This window comes from Thalassophryne amazonica, chromosome 10 (assembly GCF_902500255.1).
Source record: "Thalassophryne amazonica chromosome 10, fThaAma1.1, whole genome shotgun sequence".
Lineage (NCBI taxonomy): Eukaryota > Metazoa > Chordata > Actinopteri > Batrachoidiformes > Batrachoididae > Thalassophryne > Thalassophryne amazonica.
The window spans coordinates 76,015,845-76,035,084 of NC_047112.1; the positions used below are offsets into that span (position 1 = coordinate 76,015,845).

The 19,240-nt window shown below is 46.4% G+C and overlaps 1 protein-coding gene across 2 annotated transcripts in view; it reads right to left on the reverse strand.

Moving 5' to 3' along the window:
- hapln4 (hyaluronan and proteoglycan link protein 4) overlaps positions 1–10,390 on the reverse strand; it is a 43,238-nt gene extending 32,848 nt beyond the window's left edge. The window contains exons 1-2 of one of the 2 annotated variants that reach the window (XM_034180296.1): positions 10,254–10,390; positions 2,685–2,695 (exon numbers count right to left, since the gene is read on the reverse strand). In XM_034180296.1, the coding sequence (XP_034036187.1) occupies positions 2,685–2,695; positions 10,254–10,258 (16 nt within the window). In that variant the 5' untranslated portion in view covers positions 10,259–10,390. The remainder of the gene's footprint in view (positions 1–2,684; positions 2,696–10,253) is intronic. The other variant, XM_034180295.1, reaches the window with a different exon arrangement.
- Positions 10,391–19,240: the final 8,850 nt, after the last annotated feature.

Sequence of the window (19,240 nt, forward strand, 5' to 3'; positions counted from 1 at the left end):
ACGTGATAATAAACTTTGAAATTAAGACTATGAGCAGAGGTTCAACAGAAATAAAGAATAAAAAGAACCCGGACATTCAAGGTAAAGACACTCACTCGACCAGCTAGAGCAAGCTAACACCTGAAGGTAACATGGCGTCCTTTCAAAGCAGCCTGTATAGCATTAGTAAACAAATCCAAGCTCCGCAGAACAAACTGAAAACAGACCTAAAAACATTCAAAGAAGCTGTTACAGCTCAAATGAGAAGGGAGCTGAGAGAACTCAAAGAAAACATTGACCAGAAGTTTGCAAAAATGACCACAGACACTGGGGAACAAAACGACAAGATACGTGCTGCTCTGACGTACACGGACAAAATAGAGTCATTGTTGTGTGGGCCGCTGAAGAGGAGGTACTGCTGGCCCACCACCACCAGATGGCGCCCTGCTTGGAGTGCGGGCTTCAAGCACGAGAGGGCGCCAGAGCCACTGGGAGTGACAGCTGTCACTCATCCTCAGGACCAGCTGTCACTCATTCATCATCATCATCACCATAAAGGCCGGACTGCAACTCCACCTCCTCGCCGAGAAATCAGCTACCATTCAGGTAACTTTCTCTGCTGACTCAAATCATTGAGTGATAACCTGAACTTCTTTTGCAGCCGTTATCCTGTGGTGTTCTGCCTTATCTGTGGGATTGGCGTTTGGTGTGATCAGCGATGGCTTCGCCTCACACCCCAAACCAAGATAAGTGGTTAAACAGGAGCTGCATGAGTGTGTGATTGGAGGTGGAGGTTTTCCCTCCTTTACTGAACACTGACTGTGGGATTACTGAGTGTGCGAACTCACACTCATCAGGACTGTCTCTGTTTTCTGCCAGCAGTACCGGGTCTGACTGCTGAAGACAGCGGCCACCTGGGGCGCAGGGCTTGGCGGCTCAGGTGTTCTTCAGCTCCGTTGGTGGTGGAAGCTGTGTGGGGATCCAGCTCTTCTCTCGCCAGGCGTCTTCTATCGTCGAGCCTGCCCACACATCACCTGGTGTATGATTGACAGTCCACCATATTGTTATTGTCTGTACGTCGTTGTGCGATTCATAACATTAAATTGTTACTTTTGGCTTATCCATTGTCCGTTCATTAACGCCCCCTGTTGTGGGTCCGTGTCACATCACTTTCACAACAGGATTCCTCGGCCAGCGTCATGGATCCCGAGGGGCGTCAACCATCGCTTGAACAGCCAATGGAAGAGCGAGGTGCACAGGCGCCAGCAGGAGGCGTGTTAGGTGAGCTGCAGCACATCTTAACCGCCTTTACCGCTCGGTTGGACTTAGTTACCAAGCAGAGCAGTGTTCTCAATCGCAGGATAGAGGCTCTCACTGCCCAGGTGGAAGCGCGTGCTCAGGGCGCTGCTGCAGCACCTCCTCCTGCTGACCGTGTGCCAGAAACAGACATTCCGCTGGTCGTTCAACGAACCCCCCCACCGTCCCCTGAAGCATACATAAGCCCTCCGGAGCCGTACGGAGGCTGTGTGGAGACGTGCGTGGACTTCTTGATGCAGTGCTCGCTCGTCTTTTCACAGCGTCCCGTCATGTACGCGTCAGACGCTAGCCGGGTGGCTTACGTTATAAATTTGCTTTGAGGAGAGGCACGCGCCTGGGCTACGGCGCTTTGGAAGCAGAATTCACAGCTCCTAACGGTTTATACTGAGTTTGTGAGGGAGTTCCGACAGGTGTTCGACCACCCTCATAGAGGCGAGACCGCTTCAAGTGTGCTGCTGTCAATACGGCAGGGGCGTCGGAGCGCAGCGAAGTATGCAGTCGACTTCCGCATCGCGGCAGCGCGAGCCGGCTGGAATGCTGTTGCGCTCCGCGCCGCCTTTGTAAACGGACTGTCTCTGGTCCTTAAGGAGCACCTGGTGGCGAAGGACGAGCCGCGGGATTTAGATGGGCTTATCGACCTGGTTATACGGTTAGACAACTGATTAACGGAACACCGACGGCAGCGAGACGAGGGGCGTGGTCAAGTACAAGCCGTCCCTCTTCCTCCCGGGTCTGAAAGGAAGCCGACTTCCCCACGCTCCACTGCCAGGGCTCTCCACGTGACAACAGCTCCCCCTGCTGACGTTGCTATGGAAACGAGCAGGGCCAAAAAACGATCAAATGAGAGACAAAGGAGGCTGATCTGTGGAGAGTGTTTTCTCTGCAGCTCTACCGAGCACACACAGAGAGAATGCCCCAAACGGTCAAAACAGCAGCACTCGTCCTTAGAGACTGGGCTAAGGGTGGGTCACAACACCCACGTGGGGAAACCCCGACGATCTGCACGAATCCCAGTCACGATCCTGAGTGGGGATCTAACCCTTCACGCCCCAGCACTGGTGGACACGGGGTCGGAGGGGAATCTGCTGGATAGCAGATGGGCAAAGGAGGTTGGGCTCCCTCTAGTGGCCTTACCGCCACCATTGTCGGTGCGGGCACTAGATGGCACCCTTCTTCCACTAATCACACACCAGACACAGCCAGTGACATTGGTGGTGTCTGGGAATCACAGGGAGGAGATTGTGTTTTATGTAACACCTTCTACCTCCCGAGTGATTTTGGGTTTTCCATGGGTGTTAAAACACAATCCCCGGATTGATTGGCCGTCTGGGGTTGTGGTTCAGTGGAGCGAAACCTGCCACCGGGAGTGTTTAGGATCCTCGGTTCCACCCGGTGTGACAGCTAAGGAGGAGGTTTTAGTCCCCCCCAATCTGGCGGCGGTGCCGGCTGAGTACCACGACCTTGCTGACGTCTTCAGCAAGGATCTGGCACTCACGCTGCCCCCGCACCGTCCGTACGATTGTGCCATTGATTTGATACCGGGCGCTGAGTACCCGTCCAGCAGGCTGTACAACCTGTCACGTCCGGAACGCGAATCAATGGAGACCTACATCCGGGACTCGTTAGCTGCCGGGTTGATCCGGAACTCCACCTCCCCGATGGGTGCTGGTTTCTTTTTTGTGGGCAAGAAGGACGGCGGACTCCATCCATGCATTGATTACAGAGGGCTGAACGAGATCACGGTTCGCAACCGATCCACGAAATTGGATCTTAGGAATGCTTATCACCTGGTTCGGATCCGGGAGGGAGACGAGTGGAAGACGGCATTTAACACCCCGTTAGGTCACTTTGAGTACCTGGTCATGCCGTTCGGCCTCACCAATGCGCCCGCATTGGTTAATGACGTCTTGCGGGACTTCCTGCATCGGTTTGTCTTCGTATATCTAGACAATATACTCATCTTTTCTCCGGATCCTGAGACCCATGTCAAGCATGTACGTCAGGTCCTACAGCGGTTGTTGGAGAACCGGCTGTTTGTGAAGGGTGAGAAGTGTGAGTTCCACCGCACTTCTTTGTCCTTCTTGGGGTTCATAATCTCCTCCAACTCCGTTGCCCCTGATCCGGCCAAGGTTGCGGCGGTGAGAGATTGGCCCCAACCAACGAACCGTAGGAAACTACAACAGTTCCTCGGTTTTGCTAATTTCTACCGGAGGTTCATCAAGGGCTACAGTCAGGTAGTTAGCCCCCTGACAGCCCTGACCTCCACAAAAGTCCCCTTCACCTGGTCGGATCGGTGCGAAGCCGCGTTTAGGGAGTTGAAATGCCGGTTCTCGACTGCACCGGTTCTGGTGCAGCCCGATCCCAAGCGCCAGTTTGTTGTTGAAATGGATGCCTCTGACTCAGGGATAGGAGCCGTGCTATCCCAGAGCGGGGAGTCCGATAAGGTTCTCCATCCATGTGCCTACTTTTCCCGCAGGTTGACCCCAGCTGAACGGAACTATGACGTCGGCAATCGGGAACTTCTTGTGGTGAAGGAGGCTCTTGAGGAGTGGAGACACATGTTGGAGGGAGCATCGGTACCATTTACGGTTTTCACGGACCATCGGAACCTGGAGTACATCCGGGCCGCGAAGCGTCTGAACCCCAGGCAAGCCCGCTGGTCGCTGTTCTTCGGGCGTTTTGACTTCCGGATCACCTACCGCCCCGGGACTAAGAACCAACGATCTGACGCCCTGTCCCGGGTGCATGAAGAGGAGGTCAAGACCGAGCTGTCAGACCCCCCTGAAACCATCATCCCCGAGTCCACTGTCGTGGCCACCCTTACCTGGGACATGGAGAAGACCGTCCGGGAGGCCCTGACACGGAGCCCGGACCCGGGGACAGGTCCGAAGGACAGACTGTACGTCCCACCAGAGGCCAGGGCTGCGGTCCTTGACTTCTGTCACGGTTCCAAGCTCTCCTGTCACCCAGGGGTGCGAAGGACCGTGGCAGTGGTCCGGCAGCGCTTCTGGTGGGCGTCTATGGAAGCCGATGTCCGGGAGTATGTCCAGGCCTGCACCACCTGTGCCAGGGGCAAAGCCGACCATCACAAGGCCCAAGGCCTCCTCCAGCCTCTGCCTGTACCTCGTCGCCCCTGGTCTCATATCGGCCTGGACTTTGTCACGGGCCTCCCGCCGTCCCAGGGCAACACCACCATCTTAATGATAGTGGACCGGTTCTCCAAGGCGGCCCACTTCGTGGCCCTCCCGAAGCTCCCGACGGCCCAGCAGACCTCCTGGTCCACCACGTCGTGCATCTGCATGGGATTCCATCGGACATCGTCTCGGATCGTGGTCCTCAGTTCTCCTCCCAAGTCTGGAGGAGTTTCTGCAGGGAACTGGGGGCCACCGTCAGTCTCTCGTCTGGGTACCACCCCCAGACGAACGGGCAGGCAGAGCGGACGAACCAGGAACTGGAGCAGGCCCTCTGCTGCGTGACCTCCGCGCACCCAACGGCCTGGAGTGACCATCTGGCCTGGATCGAGTACGCTCATAATAGCCAAGTTTCATCTGCCACCGGCCTCTCCCCGTTTGAGGTGTGTTTGGGGTACCAGCCCCATTGTTTCCGCTAGTGGAGGGAGAGGTCGGGGTGCCCTCGGTCCAGGCCCATCTGAGGAAGTGCCGTCAGGTGTGGCGTACTGCCCGCTCTGCCCTGCTCAGAGCCCGGACGAGGGCTAAGGCCCATGCAGACCGCCGGCGTTCCCCGGCCCCTGCATACCAGCCCGGGCAGGCGTTTTGGTTATCCACAAAGGACATACCTCTGCAAACGGAATCCCAAAAGCTGAAGGACAGATTTATAGGACCCTTCACCATCGTGAAGGTCCTCAGTCCAGCCGCAGTGAAGCTGAAACTGCCAGCTTCACTGCGGATGCATCCGGTATTCCATGTCTCCAGACTCAAACCCTGCCACACCTCTCCCCTCTGTGCCCCCGGACCGGCGCCGCCGCCTGCCCGGATCATCGACGGGGAGCCGGCTTGGACTGTGCGCCGACTCCTGGACGTTCGTCGAAAGGGCCGGGGGTTCCAGTATTTGGTGGACTGGGAAGGATATGGACCCGAAGAACGCTCCTGGGTGAAGAGGAGCTTCATCCTGGACCCGGCCCTCCTGGCCGAATTCTACACCCGGCACCCGGACAAGCCTGGTCGGGCGCCAGGAGGTGCCCGTTGAGGGGGGGGTCCTGTTGTGTGGGCCGCTGAAGAGCAGGTACTGCGATTCACAACATTAAATTGTTACTTTTGGCTTATCCATTGTCCGTTCATTAACGCCCCCTGTTGTGGGTCCGTGTCACGTCACTTTCACAACAGTCATGAAGTCATGAAGCAAACTGTGCCCTGCTTGAAAGAATACAAGAGTAGAAATGATTATAGATAAACTGGATAATCTGGAATTGAGAGCTAGATGGAATAACCTACAGATTTAGGGCGTACAAGAGGAGGCAGAGTCAAAGAACGACTCAGTCACAGTTTATGGACAAATGGCTCTGTGAAGAGTTTTCTGTAAACTCTGAGTTCCATATTCAATGTGCGCATCCAGCATAGCGCCAAAACCCGCCAGATCCATACATTGAAAACAATCATCCTCAGTTGACACAGGATATATTTTGACCACGACTACTCAGTGAGGACGTTGCAACAATGTAAAGCATATTTCAACATCAAGAGAATCTTAAAGAGAGAAGGCATCCGTTTTCAGTCACCTCTCAACAAAATGTGTCTCCACTGGGCTAACGGGGTGAAAACTATTGGCAGGGCAGAAGAGGCAACCAGTGACCTGCGGGAGAGAAGATACAATGTGGATAACGTGGGTACCAACACCAGAGGAATCACGTGGAAACACATTCATTACCAGATGGGAGCCCTTTCCTACATGAGGCTTTCCCCCTCAAAACAAAAAGAGAGTCAGTGGAAGAGGAGGGTTTCTGATCTCTGTGGAACTCACTTTCTTTGTATAAAATTAAAACAAGTAAGCTGTTCTTGAAAATGTTATGTTCTCAAATGTTCAATTGAAAGTCTGTGGGGGAACCAACAAGTTCAGATCCACCAGGACTCTTTCCAGAGCTGACTGGCCGTCCAAACTGAGTGAAAGGGGGAGGTGACCAAGAACCCAATGGTCACTCTGTCAGAGCTCAAGCATTCCTCTGTGGAGAGAGGAGAACTTTCCAGAAGGACAACCATCTCTGCAGCAATCCACCAATCAGGCCTGTATGGTAGAGTGGCCAGACGGAAGCCACTATTTAGTAAAAGGCACATGGCAGCTCACCTGGAGTTCACCAAAAGGCTCCTGAAGGACTCTCAGACCATGAGGAACAAAATTCTCTGGTCTGATGAGACAAAGATTGAACTCTTTGGTGTGAAGGCCAGACATCATGTTTGGAGGAAACCAGGCACCATCCCTACAGTGAAGTAAGGTGGTGGCAGCATCATGCTGTGGGGATGTTTTTGAGCAGCAGGAACTGGGAGACTAGTCGGAATTGAGGGAAAGATGAATGCAGCAATGTACAGAGACATCCTGGATGAAAACCTGCTCCAGAGCACTCTTGAGAACAGACTGGGCCAACAATTCACCTTTCATCAGCACAATGACCCTAAGCACACAGCCAAGGTATCAAAGGAGTGGCTTCACAACAACTCTGGGAATGTCCTTGAGTGGCCCAGCCAGAGCCCATACCTGAGTCTGATTGAACATCTCTGGAGAGATCTGAAAATGGCTGTGCACCAATGCTCCCCATGGATAAAGGAATGGATAAAACTGCCCAAAGACAGGTGCACCAAGCTTGTGGCATCATATTCAAGAAGATTTGAGGCTGCAATTGCTTCCAAAGGTGCATCATCAAAGTATTGCGTAAAGGGTGTAACTACTTATGTACATGTGATTTCTTAGTTTTTTATTTTTAATAAATCTGCAAAAATTCAAAAAAATATTTTTTTTTCCTGTTGTCATTATGGGGTGTTGTGAGTAGAATTTTGAGCAAAAAAAAAAAAAAAAATGAATTTACGTCCATTTTGGAATAAGACTGTAACAATGTGTAAAAGTGAAACGCTGTGAATACTTTCCCATGCTCTGCAGGGCATGGATCCAGAGTGAAAATCTGACAGATGCATTTTTGCCCAATGATAAAATAAAAATCGTACGCGTTTTATTCAATAATCTTCATTCTTTTATTCATGTGCAACATACACTGTCACACTTCTTTTAATATATTTATTATACTTCATCGACCATAGTGAACACTTCTTATTTGTATAAATATGATGCCCTAAAAAAACAACACTAACAGAAATTGACATGGTGGATCCTTGATCTCTGGACATAAATAGGAATAAACGAAATCTGTAGTTTTTGTCAAAAGCATTTCCTTTCAGACATTATTGGCATGAATGTATTTCCATAAATCTGAGCTGAACTCTTGCAGCTGCTGTACTGCACGTCCGGATGTCATTTGTAAAGAACAACAGCACATCTCATCTTGGGAGGAAAAAAACATTTTAGTTGATTGTAGTTTCTTGTCTGTATTACAACGTTTGTAAGAGGTGTCATTTTATTTAAAGCGGCAATTCATTTTGAAATTATTCATTCCGACCAGACTCTGTCTCAGCAGAGAGCCGCGCAGCGTTTGGAGCTGTGACAGCGGAACGGTGGACGATTCTCGTTTCTTGACTGCAACAAAAAACAGTTAGTGACTTTAATCCACACAAAAGTGATTCACGGTATTTTAACGGCTTTGAAAGGGGTTACAAAGAGGACTTGCCGTTTCTGAAGAGCAGCGAATCAAAGAACCAACGAGCTAGTGGATCGAACCATTGCTTCAATGGTTCACGCTTCAAAGTGGAGTCACGCTGCAGAAACGGTTGATTACAGACCCGGTGCAGACCAAACCCTGAATATCCGACTTTATTTGTACGTCCGTATGACTCTGAAACTCGGAAAAATCCATATAATTTATGGACAATCCGTATAGGTTGACATGTATGGTCGGAAAACCACCGAAAATGTCAGTCATCATAGAATGCCTTTCAAACACACTATTGTCTGAAAACTATTTCTAAACCACTTTTGCATCTTGCTGAAATAAGCGCCCAATTTTCCTTGCACAACGTTTTTCCTGGATGCCATGATCATTGACTCGACTGGACTGACGCTATGTTTGTTTGATCCGGTCTGAATTTTCCTGTGTACACCTGCACGGTGCATTGTGGGATCAAATCAAAAGCTGTGTTCACCGCGGGGACACATTCGGCACTATTCGGGATTATTCAAGTTTTTTTTTTTTTTTACTGATGACGAACGATGCATAAAAAAATCTGACCGATGCAACTGCATCGGTCCAAACCGGTCTGGATCGGGGCCTGCCCTGTATGTCTAGGTTTTTCCAAAACCTAGGAATGAATCATTGGTACTCTTTCATAAAGCAAAACAACGCAGACGTTGAAATTAAAGTCAGCAATCAGTCACATAATTTGATCGGCAATGAGGAAGCAAAACATCTTTATGTCACATGTGCAAAAGAAAATCTATGCGTTAATGCACAGTGTTGCTATCTTGAGGTATATAAACAACAGTGCACAGAGCATCAGAGGTAGTGAAACAGGCATGTGACAAAACAGGAATAATGCCCAAATATTGGCGCAGGTCGACAGCTGGTACATTCTAGGAACATTCTCAGTGGACATCTGGCTGAACCTATACTTCTGCAGCTGCTCAGCAGAAACACCCACACGAGAGCCAGCTCAGGACTTCTCTGTCCCCTTTCAGTTCTAGGGGATATTTCTGGAGAGTATGTGTCCCCACGCCCAGCCTTCCACCATGCCCCAGTGGTACCAGGCTGGTAGACGGAACCGCCATTTGTCTAATTATAAATATCATGCTTCTGGTCATATCTGGAACTTGTTTGTGGTGGGAGTTCATCATAATGTCACCACAATTGCTATCCTGCTCTTCGTACCTCACAACGGCAGCCTAGAGGAGAAAAACAGGAACTACCAAAATCCATGTATGTGGAGACCGCCCTATAGAGTTTGTAAAAAGCGTTAACAGTGGTGATGATCACAATTGTGGAAAAAATGTGCAGCTGTGTTGATATGTCATGTTTTATTTGTATCTGATGGTGATATTTGTTCAAAACTGCAAAGGGATGTGCATGAAACTTGGAATCTCTCACATCCCACCACGATGGATGCAGGGAAGTTAGCTTGATTGTGCAAAGACCTCTGGGAAAAACATTGACCTGGACTTGTGCTAGAATTAGACATCATTATATTTTCTGGAGAATCTTGATATAAAGTCAGAGCCACTATACCATATCAAGTCAAATTTAAATTTGTAATTGTAAGATGAGCTTCTACTTGGTCAGATGCTCACAGGAACGTACTTAACACTATTGCCAATGTGCTTACTCAGGGTGTTGATAAGGTTCAACCTTACCCATATGATCATAACCTTATGATGTGATTTGGCACTATATAAATAAACAGGCTTGAATTAAATTGACCATGGCTTAGCATTAGAGAATGCACTACACACTACGCTGCTGCCAGTGCTGCAAAACTCCATGTCAGTCAGGAACGACACCTTGAAATGAACAGTTTGCTTTCAGTTTCTACAGACCCATCGCCTGGATTTAAGTCAACTGGATGAAAAATAATATCATGGTGTCAAATGCAGGAGGTTCATTATGTAGCAGTGCGTATCTAGATGTGTCAGGGTCTCCTGGAAAACTTCAGTGCTGCAGCACAAGAACACACCTGAGCAAAAACACATTCAGCAAAGCAAAGTCACCAAAGAAGCTACAGCACGTGTGAAATGTGCATTATGTAAAAGCCTTGCTGCGTGATTTTTCTCAAGGTTACTGCGATCAGCATCCCGGCCATTTGCATGCAGCCCGCTGCAGCTGAACAGAGCCACAGTACAGAAGTGAACTTACCATGACTGTTTGCCAACAGTATTAATGTCTGGATGAAGCAAATGTGCACCGTTTTCCTCCACAGCCAGCCTCATCTGCAGCGTCTCTCTCTCTCTCTCTCTCTCTCTCTCACACTGCAGAACCACCAGTGTTTTTGAGTCCTGCAATGCTCTGCTGGTGACGCAGCACACATTTGATTGTGCACACTGTCCATTTGTGAACCACCAGCACAGGCTTTTTCTGTGCTTGTACTGGAGAGCAGTTATAATTTAATTCATACAGAGTGGGTGGATCTGTGATGCAGGGGGTAGGACAACCAAAACATAGACCACAGGTCAAGTTCAGGTGTGCTTCAGGCTACCTGTCATTTCCTCTGCAACATCGCACTCTACCCATATGTAAACACGCACCAGCGTTAGTTTGAGAAGTCAACCTGTGATGGACTGTCATCACTCAAGACTCAGCACCGACTCCTTCTGGGGATGAGATGGGGAGACGAATTACAGTTTTCAGCCCATGCAAGCTATGATACCAAAACTCATTTCACAGTCACATATATTTATTGGGAACACCAAAGCCACCAGCAGCAGAGATTTGACATTTCCACATGCGTTTTCTTTACCTGGGGTTTCTATATTTGTGTATTTCCACTAGTGTAGGACTCGTGTGTAGAAATCATGTGAGACTTACAGTATAAAATATGACTGAGTTGGACTGGAATACATTTGGACCAGAAGAAATCTGACCAGAACCCTTGTTTTGTGTCTGTACCATGACCCAAGCAGAGGGTCACCTGTTCTGGTCTGCTTGAGGTTTCTTCCTCAAGGGAGTTTTTCCTTACCACTGTTGCTCTTGGGGTTGGTAAGGTTAGACCTTACTTGTGATTTGACACTATATAAATAAAAATAAATTGAACTGAACCCTAAATCCATAAATATGGATGGCTCAAGCAGTGGGTCTTTGAGTCTGGTCTGCTTGAGGTTTCTTCCTCAAATCATCAGAGGGAGTTTTTTTTCTTACTACTGCCACCTGTGTGCTTACTCTCGGGGCTGGTCAGGTTAGACCTTACTTGTGTGAAGCGCCTTGAGGCGGCTTTGTTGTGATTTAGTCCTATATAAATGAAATAAACTGAAATAAAATGAAATGAAAATGAAATCTGAAACCAGGTGATACTTAGGTCAAATACAAAATGTAGTAAACGTGGAACCGCACAGGATGGCACACTCATTGATTCATTCATTTTCTTCAGTTTACCCAGGTCCGAGTTGCAGTGGCAGCAGATTAAGTAGCTCAGTCCACACTTCCCTATCCTCTGCCAAGTCCTCTAACTCTTCCTGGGCGATCTTGAGGTGTTCCCAAGTCACCTGGGAGATATAATGACCCCAGCATGTCCTGGGTTCTCCCTGGGGCTCCCTCCCACTTGTAAATGCCTGGAAGACCTTCTGAGGGAGATGACCGGGGTGCATCCTCACCAGACACCTAAGCTACCTTCACAAGCTCATTGCCTCGCAAAGGAGCATCGGCTTTAGTCTGAGTCCCTCACAGATATTTGAGCTTCTCCCCCAATAAATCCTGATAACTTATGAAGGAACCTTATTTCCGCTGCTTGTATCTGCATTTTTCTTCTTTTAGTTACTACCTCGATCTTATGACCATAGGGAAAGAAAGGAGTGTAAACCAACCAGTAAATCAAAAGGATCATCTTCTCGCTCAGTTATTTCTTTACCACAACAGTCCGGTACAGCATCCACGGGACATTACATCCATCTATCATTCTCGTGCTCCATCTTACAGTCATTCGTTCAGAAGACCACAAGATACTTGAACTCCTCCACTTGAGACAATGATGTTCCCCTGACTCAGCAGGGACAAGGGAAGCCTCATATTTGGAGGTGCTGATCCTCATCCCTACACACTTGGTCTTAAATCTGCCCAGTGCACATCAGACATCACTGTCTGATGAAGCCAACAAAACCATATCATCTGCAAAAAGCAGAGATGCAAACCTTAGGTCACCAAACTGGACATCCTCCAATTCAATTCCTTTAAATCTTCTTCATGAAAACCAAGAACAGGACTGGTGATAAGGGCCAGCCCTGCTGGACACCCATTGAAAACAGGTCCCAGTCTCATGCTTTTTTTTTTCGTGATGCCATCATGGAATGCTGTGAGATTGGTTTGACAGGTCACCTTGGGGGAACCCGTGGTGGGCCTTTTCCAAGTCCACAAACATATACAGTTGTATGCAAAGGTTTGGGCACCCCTGATAACTTTCATGATTTTCCTTTATAAATCATTGGTTGGCTGGATCAAAAATTTAATTTAAATATATTCATATAGCAGACAAACACACTGATGTTTGAGAAGTGAAATTGAGTTTCTAGTATTTACAGAAAGTGTGCAATAATTATTTAAACACAATTAGACAGGTGCATAAATTCGGGCACCCCAATTAAAAAAATACATCTATATTTGGTAGAGCCTCCTTTTGCAGAAATAACAGCCTCTAAATGCTTCCTATAGCTTCCAATGAGAGTCTGGATTCTGGCTGAAGGTATTTTGTACCATTCTTCTTTACAAAACATCTCAGGTTTGTTGGTTTCAGAGCATGGCTAGCCCACTTAAAATCACACCACAGATTTATATTCAGGTCTGGGGACTGAGATGGCCATTCCAGAATGCTGTACTTGTTCCTCTGCATGAATGCCTTAGTATAGTGGTGTCCAAACTATTCCAGAAAGGGCAGAGAGGGTGCAGGTTTTCTTTGCAGCCACTGACTTCCGCTGGTGATTTCACTGATGAAAACATCCCTTTGAGCAGGTGGGATGAGTTCATCATTGAAATCACCTGCTGGAGTCGGTGCCTGCAAAGAAAACCTGCACCTGCTCTGCACTTTCTGGAATAGTTTGGACACCACTGCCTTAGTAGATTTTGTATGTGCTTTAGCATACCTCAAGCGACACTGGCGTGTACGCAGAAAAGGCTTCCTCTGCATTACAGCATCATACAGCATCTCTTTGTGCAAAGTGCGCTGTATATTGCCTTCACCACTTGTCTTTTGTTCATGTCTGTCTTTGTGTTGTTTTGGTGGTCGGCCCTTCCTGATAAAAGTTGTTGGTCGGCTGTGAGTAGGATGTTGTAGGCTGATCGGGAAGGGCGGATGGGGGTCACACAAGCACACCACATTCACTCACGCACTACATACCATCTGTCTTGCAAGAATAAATTGCATACATGTGTATTAATGTTCATAAATGGTTCTGCCAGTGTGGCATTTACCATTACTATATATGCAGACGGGTGAGAAAAAGAAAAAAAGTGCAGTGTATAGTTGAACAATGCACAAAGACACTATGTGCAGCAAGATCATGTTGTAGGTCTTTGGAGCAGGTCTGTGGGTTGACTGTGACTGTTCTCACCATCCTTCACTTCAGCTTATCTGAGATTTTTCTTGGCCTGCCACTTTGGGCCTTAAGTAGTACTGTGCCTGAGGTCTCCATTTCCTCACTATGTTCCTCACAGTGGAAACTGACAGGTGAAATCTCTGAAATAGCTTTTTGTATCCTTCCCCTAAACCATGATGTTGAACAATCTTTGTTTTCAGGTCATTTGAGAGTTGTCCCATGTTGCCACTCGTTAGAAGAGATGCAAAGAGGAGAAACATTTGCAAATAAACCTTAAACCTTAACCTTAAATACCGTTTCTCATGACTGGACTCACCTGTGTAAGGAAGTCAAGGGTCAGTGAGCTTACCAAACCAATTTTGTGTTCCAATAATTAGTGCTAAATGTATTCAAATCAATAAACTGACAAGGACGCCCAAATTTATGCACCTGCCTAATTTTGTTTAAATAATTATTGCACACGGTATATTTAACTGAAATGTCTGATCCAGACAACCAATGATTTATAAAGGAAAATCAGGGGTGCCCAAACTTTTGCATACAACTGTATAGTCTGGTTGGACACACTTCCAAGTCCCCTCTAATAGCTGTGTGAGGGTAAAGAGCTGTACCATCATTCCATGACCAGGATGAAATCCACATTGTTTCTCCTGAATCCTACATTCCTCTGTAGCTCCCTGTCATAGACTTTCTGTGGGAGGCTGAGAAGTGTCTCTAATCAGAACACACTGTCCAGTCTCCTTTGGTAAAGACAGGAACCACCACCTCAGTTTGCTTATTGAGAGCTGCTGATAGACACTGTATCGATGTGTCAGCCATGACAGCACAATAACATCTAGAGGCTTCAGCATCTCAGTGCGATTTCATCGACTCCCACCAACTTGTCATTGAGGAGTTTTTTGACTTTGGTGGAATAAGACAAATTATCACATTTTGTCTTCTTTGGTCTCCTCTCATGTTCAAGCCATCTTGATGGTCACTTCTGCCTCTCCATGCTGTACATTCCTGTTCCATATATAGAAACATGTAGACATGGGTTTGGTTCCTATACACTACCTAAATTGTATTACGGTTTTGCACTGGTATTCTCTGAGCATGTAAAAAAAAAAAACTGCACAAAAAAATTCTAACACTGATTTAGCTTTTGATAAGACAGATTACAGAATTATGCAGTGTGGCAATGCTGAGTAATTTCAGACTATGACAGCAGCCCCTGCGGAATATCTGAAAATGGATGGATGGAATCGCATGCACTTATTCCACCAACTGCAGTAATGAATCAATGCTGCAGATTAAGAAGAATTGCAATTTCAGACTCATACCGAGGAGAGTGCATAGGAGTCGTGTCCATGAAGTCAACACATTTTACAACCCCCCCAAACCCTGTTATATGTACTATGGTCTACATATAAATTGATGTAATTCATTTTGTATATTTATTAATATCTGCTACATTGATTTATACTTACTTATACAGTGTGAATTGTGCTTTTAGTCACAGCCGTGCAGCTCTCGACCAGTTTTGTTAGGACGCGATTGTTTTAAAGCTTGACAATGCACCGCTGTACAAATGCACACACGCAGGAGCAGCTCCACACTTCAGCATGTAAAAGCTGCTGAGTGGGAATGAATTAAACCAGTCTGTTTGTTTCTGTTGACCCGCTGCTCAGCTGGAAATATGACTGGAGTACTGATAAGTTAATGGGGTTTCATGCAGGCAACAGTTAAACTTTTAAAACACCTTAATCCTCTGCACAAATTACCCCAAACTGCTATGTAAATTACATTAAGTCCTTTATCACACCAAGTGTAAAGTAACGCACAGTACAGCGCTAAAGTCTTTGCTAGTTTTGACCCAGTGGAGCTGTTATTTTCACTCCTACTGTCCACATTTTGTAAGTAACATCTGGACTCCTTTGTGCATCCATGGGCATGTTGGCCTATAAATAAGTTGTGGCTCAAGCAAGCACAAACCTCATGTCCTGAAAAATGAAGCCAATAATTATGTTACCTATGCCATTTATCTTGTATAAGTAACATAATTATTATGCAATTCAAACAATATACTTTATGTATTTTAAATAAATACTGTCATTATTATTGATTTAGAGTAATTATATCTTATTAATACTAAATACATAAAGCTGAGGATTATGCATTTCAAATAAATAGGATTTATTACAGTAATGAATATGCATCATGTAATGTTTATTTGGTAGGTTTGTATTAAAATTATCTAAAAAAAAAGAAAATGGGAATTTGTCATGTGATAAAATTACATAAATCTTATAAGTTAGGGTTAAATATTTCTGTGAGTGAGGATGGGTGTAATGTGGTCAAACTTTCTATTTTGTGTCAACAGTCTGGCAGCAGCATTCTGCACTAATTGAAGGTTGGTAAGGTTAGTCCTTACTGGCGTAAAGTGCCTTGATTCGACTTTCTTATGATCTGGTACTATATAAATATAATTATAAGTGAATAGTATATTGATGTGTATGTCTGTGTGTCGACATGTAGTAGTGAATTTATATTTATGTAAATATGACTGATTAGAATTGTTGGACTTGTACTAGCAGGGGTGGGCGCTAATAAGCTTTGCTTCAGCCCACACCCTTTCGGACTCACTAGTTTTGTCTGTGTTTGTTTGTGGAATTGTTCATTTTTTTCTATTTGAATATTTTGTGTGCCGAATTAAAAAACTTTGTCACTTTGTCACTTGTCACCCCTAATGCTGGACTGCGGCAGACCAAAAAAATAAAGCATTACAATAATCCAATCTGGAAGAGATAAATGCATGTATCAAAGTCTCAGCATCACCCATAGACAGGATGGGACGAATCCTCCCTATGTTTCGCAGATGAAAGAAGGCAGTCCTCATAATATCTCTAATGTGGAGGTCAAAGGACAACGTAGAATCAAAAAGTGCCCCAAGATTCCTCACTTTGTCCATATGATGTATAACACCCAAACTCAAACTAAGCGCCGGCTGGTCAAAGTGATGCCGATGTCTGGCTGGACCAAGAACCATCATTTCAGTCTTATCAGAATTTAAGAGTAGGAAGTTACTAGACAACCAACTTCTCACAGATACAAGGCAATCTTCTAAAGATTTTATATGGGTAGGATTACCAGCAGTTATCAGCATGTACAACTGAGTATCATCAGCATAGCAATGAAAGGCAATCCCATAATGCTGCAGAATGTGCCCAAGGGGCGCGATATAAAGTGAGAAAAGCAAGGGGCCTAACACAGACCCTTGTGGAACCCCAAATTTCATTTCACCAAGGACAGGGGTAGTGTTATTATACACAACACAATGAGAATGACTGGACAAGTATGACGTCAACCAAGCCAGGACAGTTCCAGTAATCCCAAAGTAATTTTCCAGCCTATCAAGTAAAACACGATAATCTACAGTATCAAACACAACACTAAGATCTAAAAGCACCAAAACCATCAGTGGTGTCCAAAGTATTCCAGAAAGGGCCAAGAGGGTGCAGGTTTTATTTGCAGCCACTGACTCCAGCAGGTGATTTCACTGATTAACATCATTTTGAGCAGGTGGGATGAGTTCATCACTGGATATAGCAAGATGGAATTGGACCCCCCCCCCCCAAATGCACTTGTCAGTGTAACAACTCTACACGTCTGACACACCTGACCTGGTCACACTACCTTTCTGCATCCTTGGACGAGACTCTTTATGTACATGGTCTCAGTCCACCCAGCTGTAAGTGTGTACTGGCCTTGGTTGGGGAAGTAACTTGTGATGGACTGGGGTCCCATCCTGAAGGAGTTGTAGATATCACCAGCACCAACGGAACTCACCTTAAAATGTGGGTGTGGTGTTGTTTATGTTCCAGTACGTATATATCCATATACGAGGTCTGTGAGAAACGTATCCGACCTTTTATTTTATGCAAAAAATATATGGATTTGATTCATATGTTTTTACATCAGCCAAGCTTGAACCTTCGTGCGCATGCGTGAGTTTTTCCACACCTGTGGGCAGGCTTTGAGTAAGCACTGGTCCACCCCTCTCGTTGTTTCATTGCGAGGAAATGGCAGAATGATTTGGGCTTTTTTTCCATCAGAATTTTTTCAGAAACTGTTAGAGACAGGCAGCTGGAAACCATTCGAAAAATTTATCTGGCTTTCGGTGAAACTTTTATGGGCTTCACAGAGAATAAGGAGTGTTACTACAGCTTTAAGGACGGCCCACAATGGCGCACAGCTCGCCACGCTCCGAGCCGCCATCGAGAGGCAGAAACCACCACATCATTTCTAAATGGATGGCTGTGTGGCGCCGGAACCGTCGTGTGCAATTTCTCTGGTTATCACAAGAGCTGGACATCAGCCATTTTCCAGCAGATTTCACTTTTAACAAGAGATTTTGTCATGGAAAGCCGCGCGGAGGCTTCACGTGTCATGACCGATTCGCTGATGAAGCGAGACAAAGGAACACCTCCGTTTCGGAGTGCCAGAGGACAAGTTGGGACATGCCTATCTCGGCTTTCAGTGCTTACCAGTCGAGTGAGTATAAGAGAAATTGTGGAGAGCTGGGCATGTCCCAACTTGTCCGTTAACACTCCGAAACGGAGGTGTTCCTTTGTCTCGCTTCATCAGTGAATCGGTCGTGACGCGCGAAGCCTCCGCGCGGCTTTCCATGACAAAATCTCTTGTTAAAAGTGAAATCTGCCGGAAAATGGCTGATGTCCAGCTCTTGTGATAACCAGAGAAATTGCACACGACGGTCCCGGCTCCACACAGCGATCCATTTAGAAATGATGTGGTGGTTTCTGCCTCTCGATGGCGGCTCGGAGCGCGGCGAGCCGTGTGCCATTGTGGGCCGTCCTTAAAGCTGTAGTAACACTCCTTATTCTCTGTGAAGCCTGTAAAATTTTCACCGAAAGCCAGATAATTTTTCGAATGGTTTCCAGCTGCCTGTCTCTAACAGTTTCTGAAAAAATTCAGATGGAAAAAAAGCCCAAATCATTCCGCCATTTCCTCGCAATGAAAAAACGATGAGGGGGTGGACCAGTGCTCACTCAAAGCCTGCCCACAGGCGAATGACGCAACCGACAGGCGTGGAAAAACTCACGCATGCGCACGAAGGTTCAAGCTTAGCTGATGTAAAAACATATGAATCAAATCCATATATTTTTTGCATAAAATAAAAAGGTCGGATACTTTTCTCACAGACCTCGTAGTGTTAACTTCTCCTCTTCTTTTCAATTCATGAAAGGACCCTGGAGGTTTAACTGTTCATGCGCTCCCTGTGGCTTCCACATAATAACTGCACTTAACTAAATAGGTGCATTTCTGGTTTGGATCTCTGATCTTGAACCTTGTGCTGGGACCTTTATTCATGGAACATTTTTCTATTCATATGTGAGAAGTCCTCTTCCATTCAGTGCTTGTGTTTGTGCACAAAAAACATAACTCCAAAGTGAGTGACTATGATTATTTGGTTCCTGCACAAACTCAGTACACAGCAGCATCATTTAAAAGAAAGAAATATGCAACAAGTGAAAAGCTCACAATTTAGCAGTACAGAGACGAGGCAGAAAGGCAAAGGTACATCTTGTTTTCCAATTAAACT